We start from the raw sequence: 9,439 nt of genomic DNA on the forward strand, positions 1-9,439 counted from the left end.
GAAATGAGTATTTGTAGCATTCACTGGCACTGAGTGCCATGCAGACATTTGTTTCACCGCTGCCCAGCATAAGGTAGAGCTGAGCTGACGCATTTGGAGCTTGAACCCTCCAGCCTACAAAGGACCAGCAGCCACCGAGTCTTTGAAAAAGATAATCTGGACCATGCTCAATACCTTGGCTGCAATGGAAGTGAGTCGGAAATTAGGTGAGCAGAGCAGAGGCTAGGCGATCACTCGCTAAATAAACATTTGCAAATCTGAGGAAGTATGCTCATCAGTTCTACTTTGTTTCCAAATAAAGGTGTCGTTGCTAACATAATGTACTTTTGTCCGCCATTACACAAGGTGCCTTGACAAGCGGTGGTTTTTAAACCGTCACATTTGCACCGCACCAGTGTTCTCCGTGAGCTTCCATGTTCACTGCAAACAACCCAGTAGTGTAAATGGCACTTCACTTGCAATCTAGCTTTCAGGTCTCTGTTCAATGAAGGAAGGAAGGTTTTCTGAAAAAAAATATTCACTTCCAAGCAACTGAAAAGAAAATAAACTGCATAGAGACATGCACAGAAGGTTTGGGTTTGCCTGCAAGTGACTGGGCTTGTTTTCACAGGCGAATAATTTGGGATTGGGGAGGATGGCTTTCAATAATTTTGATGCTGAAGGACTCTAATACAGAGGAAGAACGAAAACCCTCCAGAAGCCCCTTCAAAGCAAATGGTGGAACGCCATGACTGCGTCATTGTGAAAATGTTTGCTAGCACACCAAGAACTGTGCTTAATGCAATGAAGACAGTTGAAAACCCACATCATATCACCCCCCAGAAACACATCCATGGTGGAGACTGAATCTCCCAAGTCTTGATCGGCTTTTGCGGCATTTTGATCCTCAACATTTTGAGAACAAGGACAACTGACTCCATATTGGATGACATGCATTCCTTGTCTTTCGGCACCAGTCTCAGGTTTTTCACCTACCAAAAAGGCAAATGCACCGTCTCAATTCTGCCATGGGCAGAAACACATTTACAGTCCATGGGGGACACGCAATCTCCAACTTGCTCTTCACAACCATTGCTTGGGCCACCGACACCCCCCCCCCTCAACACACCCCAATCCCTCATCTGCATTGTAATGACGAGACCTTCGAGGCTGTGCCTTGGCTTGGAGTGTAACCTAGGCCCCAGTAAAGCAGAATAAGCACCAAAGAGAAAGAAAACGAGCAGATGAACTGAAAGAGCAAACAACTGCAAAAGTGCATAAGAGATCAAAGGAGGGGAGGGCTGATCTGCTTCCCCACACCAGCTGCTAAAGTGCATGGCAGCTCCCCACACACAAGTGGGGTGGGGAAATGCAGCATAGGAAAAAACCACAACTTTCTCTCAAGTGTGATTCAAGTACAATATTTGCAGCAATCGGCATCTTGCAACTAGCACCTTGGCAGAGATGGAGGATTTGCCAAAGGAGGAAGGAAGGAGACCCTCCGCCAGTCTTTCCCACAGAGAAATGCACTCTCACACGCCAGTCGCCAGCTACCCCCACTCCCACAACACCCCCAAACATACTGATCTCCCTATAATATTTTCCCAATGCTCCAGAGATACAGAAAGAAGCACACCATATGCCATTGAAATAAAAGGGCTGGGGAGTGAAGAACGATTGATCAGCCACCCTGCAGCCCCTCCTCCCATCACTTGATCAGCCAATCAATCAATCAATCGTCCCTTTTGTTTCCTCTCCTGCCTTTTCACCCCTCCACTCCCAAAAGTTCAACAGTACCCCGAGACACACAATAGAAGTATATATGGAATCAAAGAGCCTGGGCTAGAGGGGATCTGGCCTAAATTTGACAGTCGCCAGCCCAACTCAAGCAGCTGGTGGAGGACCTCATCGGCTCAAAGATGCATTCCTATGCTGGGATCCCACTCTAATATTTCCCCCTGGCAGGCGAACCAGCTTTCCGCCCCCCTCCTACCTTGCTCGTCGCTGTCCCCCAACTGGGTTTTGGGTTCCTCCTCGGGGAGGCCGGATCCTCCACCCTCGGGGGTTTTGCGTTTCTTCGACATCTGGACGGGGCTTGGGAGTGGAGTTTCCTCTCTCCCCCCCCCCCTCGCTCTCTCTCTCTCCAGGGAGATCAGGGAGGGAGAAAGCGAGACACACGCGCGCGTAACACACACAGCCGCGGATGGAAAGGAATCGCTGCTTAAAAAGAGGGGGAGAGACTTTAGAGTGGCTGGAGAGCAAGGAGGAGGCAGGGTCTAAGTGGAGAAATCCTACAAATCACAAGCCCATCCGCGCAGCCCCACGTCGAAAGAGGGTTGCCTGGTTATGGGATCTGCTCCCCACCCCCCACCGGATCACTGTTATTATTAAGATTATAGCCTTTCTCGGGCAACTAGTAAGTGGAGGTGCGAAATTCAGAAAGTGGCCAACTGATCATGGAAGAGGGGGGTGTTAGAAATTAAGGGATGCTGCTTAACAGCAGTAGGAAGTCCTTCTAAATATATTAAAATATACATATATATTAGGGTCGGGGTGCAAAGCGAAATGTTTCTAAATGAACCTCAATGAAGGTGAGGAGGGCTTGCAGAGAGCGAGGAGGAGGAGGAGTTATTAGCCTGAGCCTCACGGGGCTGCAAGGGGCCCGAGCCGCCTGCAGGGGGGGCGCTTTGCTTTGGGAAGCGGCGTGGGGTGCGCGGAGCGCGAGTCCCAGCGGATGAAATTCACACCAGGGGGCGGAGAGGGGACCAGATGATCCGTCCAGCCGGAGGAAGGGGGGCGGTGGGCAGAAAAGCCGGATCGGGCGTAGGGCGCGTGGGAGGAGCCTGCTCGCTCCTCCCAGCTCCGATCCCGGATCCCTTCGGCTTGCGAGCGCCGAAGCACGCTGCCTAGGAGAGAGCCAGTCCCCTCGAAGGAAGTTGCGCCGGACTCTTAAGGAATCGTTGCGGGCAGCCGGCGCTTCGCAGCTCGACTCTTAAGCACGCGCGCTCCCCGGTTACGGAATCTGGAATCCCAGCAATCGGACAGGAACTGCGTCCTGTCCCGCTGTCTCCCCACCACCACCCGCACCGCACCTGCCCCAAATGCCTCTGTAACCCTTTCCACTCCAGGCTGCCTCGATGCAAAAAACGCACGCGCTGCTCTGGCAGAAGCTGCCACACTTTTTCCTTTTTCTCTCTGTCTCTTTCTCTCCCCCCCCCCTGCCCCCGCCAATCTTTGCGGCTTTTCTACCACCTGCTCTGCCCTCCGAGGCTGCTGCGTTTTCCGCGCCGCCTCCCCCCCCCCCGCCCGCCCCCGCTCTTCACGGACACTTACCCTCCAAAACTGCGCAGCGAGCTTGATCTCTGTTGTTTCGCCCTCTGGGGCAGGTTTAAAAGAAAGGGGTTCAGTCCGGAAGGCAAAAGAGAGGCGAAATCGGGGAGGGCTCGCCGCAGAAGTGGCTGGAAGTTAAGGTCCCCACCCCCACCCCAATTCCCAGCTTTTGGTGGTGGAGACAGTATGAGCAGCAGGTGCCCCAAGAGAACCTGGGCGACCCAAGGAGGGAACCCCGCGCTCGACAAGTCTTGCTTTAAGACATGTTGGCTGGTTGGTTCCCTCCCCATCCGTTGCCCCGAAGCTTCTGCAAAGCCCTTTTGCAAGGTAGAGTTCATGGTTTCTTCTTTTTCTCCTCGAAGAGAGAGAGAAAGAACTGGGCTGGCAGATCCCTCTCCGGTCCGTCTGTTAGCGGGCTGCTGGTGCCCAGGATCTCTAGGCAAAAGACTGCGCGCCTGGCTGGAAGTTGCAGAGTTTTTCTTGAGCGCGAGAAGGGGGCTGAGGGGTTGGCCGCATCTCACGTCCAAGAGGAGGCAATGACGTCTGTAGCTCCATTGCTATAACAGCGCCAAGGCTGCAATTGGCATTTATTGAAATGATAAGGGGCGCTCGGGCGTAAGCAACCTGGACCCTTTCAGCAAGAGACTTGGAAGCCGAGATGATTTGCAGCAGCGCTCACACCCTTCCTAAAACAAACGTAAAACAGTTTGGAAAAGGGTTAGATTTGGGGAGCCGGGGCGGGGTGAGAAGGAGGGAGGGATCTCTGCAGTCGCCGACGCTTCTGTGGAGCCACAAAAACACACGATTCTTTACAAGAGACCCACAGCCGGCTGAGAACTTGAACCTGATGAGGCTGAAATTTAGAGAGGCTGAAAGTGATCCGACGCCCAGAGCGCCCTTTCTGTCTCTTTCCGGGCGGGGAGATGGAGGGAAATCTCCCTAATATTAAAATTTAGCCCTTCTATCCCCAGGGCTCAATGCTCTTTATTGGTCGCTCAAGAGACCAGTAATCCAACAGGTGAAGCTTTTCCCCATCAAGGAAGCTGGTTCCTACTGAATCTACGTCACGTAGTTTGCCAGGAGGAACGGCGCAGCAGCGAGCCCCAACTCCCTGCCCCATATTGTGATCGGCTAAATGAGGGGAAGGGGTGGAAGTAGCTCAGAAGGTCTTGGGTTCGATCCTCGGGTTGGGTTGGGAAGGTCGGGCCCTGCCTGAAATCCCGGAGAGTCGCTTGCCAGTCAATGTGGGCAATACCGGTAGTAGCCTAAACTAGATGGGCCAAGGATCTGACTCGGTAGAAGGCAGCTTTTTGTGTTATAAGGAGCCATCTCTGGCTACCAACGGCCCCGTTTCTAGGTATGGATCTGCTGCCGCAGCAGGGTGAAGAGGAACGTGGTGAAGCCTCACAGGTGTGTGACGCAGGTGGAGACGCTTCCTTTGTGTTAGCGTATGTGTATTTGTACTTTAAAAGGCATCACAATTCTAAATCCACATCCCTGGACGCACTGCAGAAATAAAGAATACACACGTGCCCCCACCAGATGCCATATCAACCAAGAAGAGGAAAACCAGAAAGGTAACCTCCACCCGCGGCAGCCCCACCCCCATCACCAGGTCCTTCGTCATTCGCAGCTAAAGTACAAACTCGCGCTCTCTCACGCGCCGCCGCCGCTGCTCTCCTGCTCTCAAAAAACGACAGCTTGGAAAGATGTTCAATAACCCAAAGAAACTGCCTGCCAACAGCACGCTGCTCCAGGATAGGAGCAAGCCCGGCTGCATCAGCGCTGCCCAGCGCTCCCATTGCATGTCGCGGAATCAAAACACGCACGCAAGCAGACACGCGTTCTCCACTGCAGAGCACTCCCTTCAACCCCCCCCCCCAAGCGCGGCCACTCTCGGGAATCGCTCCTCCGCCCCCACTCCTTAAAATCCGGATACAGCATGGCATTCTGTTGTGGAATGCGTCCGTGGGTCCTAGGGCCTTGGGAGGAACACACACGCATCAGCCGTGTTCACGTCTTAAGAGTGCGGCCCTAGACATGTCTACTCAGAAGGAAGCTCCATTAAGTTCGATGGGACTTACCTCCAGGTAAGTAGGCATAGGAAGAATTTCGGCCACAGTCAAGTCTTGGATTGGAGACCAGAAAGATAAAGCTACCTGCACTTGAATGGAAAGAAAAGGGCATCTATATCATATAGTTGTAGAGTTGGAAGGGACCCCCAGAGTCATCTAGTCCAACCATGTGCAATACAAGAATCTCAACTAAAGCATCCATGACAGGTGGTCATCCAACCTCTGCTTAAAAACCTCCAAGGAAGGAGAGCCCATCACCTCCTGAGGGAGTCCTTTCTACTGTGGAACAGATCTTACGTCAGAAAGTTTTTCCTGATGTTTACTCAGAATCTCCTTTCTTGTAACCTCAAGCCATTGGTTCGATACCTACCCCTCCAAAGCAGGAGAAAACAAGCTTGTCCCATCATCCAGTGCCAGTCCTTTAGATATTTGAAGGCCCCAGTTTCAATCCTTGGCATCCCCAGGTAGAGCTTTGTCCCCTGTCTTAAACCCATGAGAACAGCAGACAGTCAATGTCAACAATACTAAGCTAGATTGTTTGACTCTATATTAAAGGCAAAGGTAGGCCCTGACTGTTAGACCACATTGCCATCCGCGTCCCTAATATAGATAGCTTCTTATGTTGGAAGGGCAATTTGTGGCGAGCAATGTTGTAGGAGGAGGAATGCTTGCTCCTTGGGTCCTTGTCCTTGTCCTTCTCCCTGCCAAGGACATAACTATGAAGACAGCCAAATGTTGCCACAAATATCGCAGAACCATGGATCCCAGGCAGAACCATCTTCACTCCACAGAATCTGGGCCATGGAAGAAGGAAAGCTAATAGAATATTCATTGCCCACTAACAGAATGCAGAATCCTGGATCAAATGTATTCACATTCCAGAGTTGTGAATACATTTACCTGCCACCTGCACCCAAGACATATACCCTCACCCTCTGTCTGTGCCATAATGTGATAGCATTCTCTCTCTCTCTCTCATCATGCTGGCCCCATTGGGCAGTAAAGGCAGGTTGTACAACAGCAATGGCCAGTGCAAGTGAGTGAGAAGGGAGGGACTCTGAGAGGGGGAAAGTGGAGGTTTAAAATAAGGACAGAAGTTTGTGTAAAGCAGGTATGGGAGAAAGCAGGAGGAAATTGGTCCCCCAAGCTATTTGTACAATGCCTTCCTAAAGTATAGTACAGCCTTACCTTGGTTCCTGAATAGCTTAGTTGTTGAACAAATCGGCTCCAGAACGCCACAAACCCAGAATTAAGTGTTCCGGTTTGTAAACATTTTTTGGAAGCCAAATACCTGACACGGCTTCCGTGGCTTCCGATTGAGTGCAGGAAGCTCCTGCAGCAAATCAGAAGCCGTGCCTTGGTTTTTGAATGGTTTGGGGAGTCAAACGGACTCCCAGAATGGATTAAGTTCGAGAACCAAGGTACCACTGTATAAGAACTTATGTACAAGAACCCAAGAAAACAAATTAATAAAGCATACACCCAATGTATTCTAAGCCCACTCAATAGAAAGAAGTGGAGCAGTGTGCCCCGTGTAGTGCAGAGCTTAACTTTCTTCTCAAGGGCTTGGGCCCTTGTCTTTGGATTCGTATTTGTTGAGGCTCCCTTAAGAGTAGTACTCCAAGCAAGCCTTGTAATTCAACTTGCAGTTTTTTTATACAAAGGGCACCCAAACAAGCATAGCAGGAATCAGGAGATGTAGACATCAGCCTTGATAAATGCATAGTGTCAGGATTCCATCTGAGTCAGGGGGTGTCAGGCTGAGCTCAAGATTACTTTCTTAGCAGCTGCATTGTACTGCTGGCTCATGTATAGCTTATGCTCAACTGAGATAGTCTCCAGACAGGAAGGTACAGTAGTCTACTGAAACACAAACAACAAAGAGTCTTGTAACACCTTAAAAACTTAACACATTTATTATGGCAGAAACTTTCTTGGGCTACAGACCATTTCAACAAGTGCATGAAGTGTCACCCTAAGTTTGGGGGCAGGGCCTAGGGATCGTACACAGTGAAATCGGAAAGAAACGAAATGCAGAAAAGTACAGCGGGTGATAATTACATATTTAACAGTTGGCATTCTCTCTCTCTCACACACACACATACACACACAATTTTGTGAGTAACCAAGACATCCTGGTACAGGAGGCCAAGTAATACATGTACAGTGGTACCTCTACTTACGAATTTAATGTGTTCCGAACACACATTTGTAAGTCGAAAAAATTTCTAAGTCGAATCCCATAGGAATGCATTGGGAGAGAAAATTCGTAAGTAGAAGCAACCCTATCTAAAAATTTGTAAGTAGAAAAAATCCTATCTAAACCGCATCCAAGATGGCGGACGGAGCTCCATTCGTAAGTAGAAACATTCGTAAGTAGAGTTATTCGTAAGTACCACTGTACTGTAGTGTGATAAAAATCCATTGTGCTGATTCATTGTACAACTGATAGCACTGGGCTTCTTCATATATTGTAACCATATCACATTCCAGTCTCTCTTTCCATTTTCTTTGTTCCAGTGTGGTCACCTTATGGTTAGTTACAATGTGTCTGGGGAGGCTAAAGTTTTCCCTTTCTGGGGTTGTTGTTTTAAAAACCATTGCAATTTCTTTTCTTTATAAATATTTTTATTGAATTTTCATTTTTTTTACATTTCAAAATAAACATTTTATAAACTTTAAAATATCCTATTCTATCCTAAATATCCTTCTTCTCCTTCCATGGTTCAAATTACATATCAGACATTCCTGCATATTTTACTATAACCATTGAAATCAGTTTCCAACTTCTACATCATTCAAATATTGTTCACTCTGTTGAATTTATCTAAATGCTGCCAGCTTTTTCAGCTGTGTACAATTATTTTCCATATATTCAATAAATGTTTTTCACTCTCCTCTAAATATATGTTCTTCTTGCTCTCTTATTCTCTGTGTTAAACCTGCAAGTTCTGCATATTCTAACATCTTAAGCTGCCAATCCTCTTTACATGGGATCTCGCTCAATTTCCATTTTTGGGCTAACAGAACATGGGGCGCTGTTGCTGCATACATAAATAAACTTTTTTGGCACCTGTGAATTTCTGTCTGGGTTATTCCCAACAAAAAGGACTCTGGGTTTTTTTGGAGGGTAAATTTAAACATTTTTTTCAACTCATCATAAATTATTTCCCAGTATTATTTTACCTTTCTACATGCCCACCACATATGAAAAAAGTTCCTCCCATTTCTTTACATTTCCAACACATATCTGATTCAGCTTTACACACCCTAGCCAGAATTAAATGCCATCTATGAATCGTTTTCAAATAGTTCTCTTTCAGAGAATAACACACAGTAAATTTCAAATCTCTTTTCCAGAGTTTCTCCCAGAGGCTTAGGTCTATATTGTGTCCTATATCTATTGACCAGTGTGTCAATGATGCTTTAACTAGCTTGTCCTTTGTTGTGTAATGGGATGTCTCTCCCTCTGCTTCCCATGCGCACCCCTTGAATCTGTTCTAGGGGTTCCCCCAACCCAATGGAGCAGATTTGGGAGGGTGTATGAAGTATGTGTGAGGAGAGGAGAAGGAAAGTCTCCTGCTGTGCAAGTGGAAATCAATGCATTGACACAACTTGCTACTAGAATGTCATCTATTGTCATGCACATATCTACTCCAGATACAAAGAGCAAGATAAAATTAAATCACAGGCCAGATCTGTCCCCAGGGTTGGTGGTGTGCTTGGGGGATGTTCCACAAACCAGGTATAAAGAGAGCCTCTTAATGGATTCAGAATCAGGCCCCAAATAGTTACTCCAGACCAGGGGTCCCCAGACTTACCCGGCTTTGGGCCGGTGCCCGCCGTGCCGATCGCGCGATGGGCCAGAGGGCAGGGGAGTGCACGCGCAGCGAGCCAGAGGGCGGGGGAGTGTGCGCCCGTGCGCATGCACACACAAACTTACTGGCGCGGTGGCGCGCTTCCAGGTCGGAAAAATCGCCGAAAATCATTTGTGCGGATGCGTATGGGCCTCCTCCCGATCCGGAAGTGCACCAGAAATGACCTCCTCTGGGTCA

At 48.7% G+C, this 9,439-nt stretch overlaps 1 protein-coding gene across 18 annotated transcripts in view; it reads right to left on the minus strand.

The window, feature by feature from the left end:
* The window catches only part of LOC148686292 (uncharacterized), a 100,148-nt gene extending 95,719 nt beyond the window's left edge, over positions 1-4,429 (minus strand). For 2 of the 18 annotated variants that reach the window (XM_088666323.1, XM_088666322.1), the window contains exon 1: positions 3,313-4,427. In XM_088666323.1, coding sequence (XP_088522449.1) covers positions 3,313-3,647 — 335 coding nt within the window. In that variant the 5' untranslated portion in view covers positions 3,648-4,427. Of the gene's footprint in view, positions 1-1,972; positions 3,167-3,312 lie in introns of those variants that run through there. The other 16 variants (XM_088666324.1, XM_088666325.1, XM_088666329.1 and 13 more) reach the window with 14 other exon arrangements.
* Between the last annotated feature and the right edge of the window lie 5,010 nt (positions 4,430-9,439).

The sequence above is a fragment of the Zootoca vivipara genome, chromosome 3 (genome assembly GCF_965207765.1).
Source record: "Zootoca vivipara chromosome 3, rZooViv2.hap1.1, whole genome shotgun sequence".
NCBI classification, from domain to species: Eukaryota; Metazoa; Chordata; class Lepidosauria; order Squamata; family Lacertidae; genus Zootoca; species Zootoca vivipara.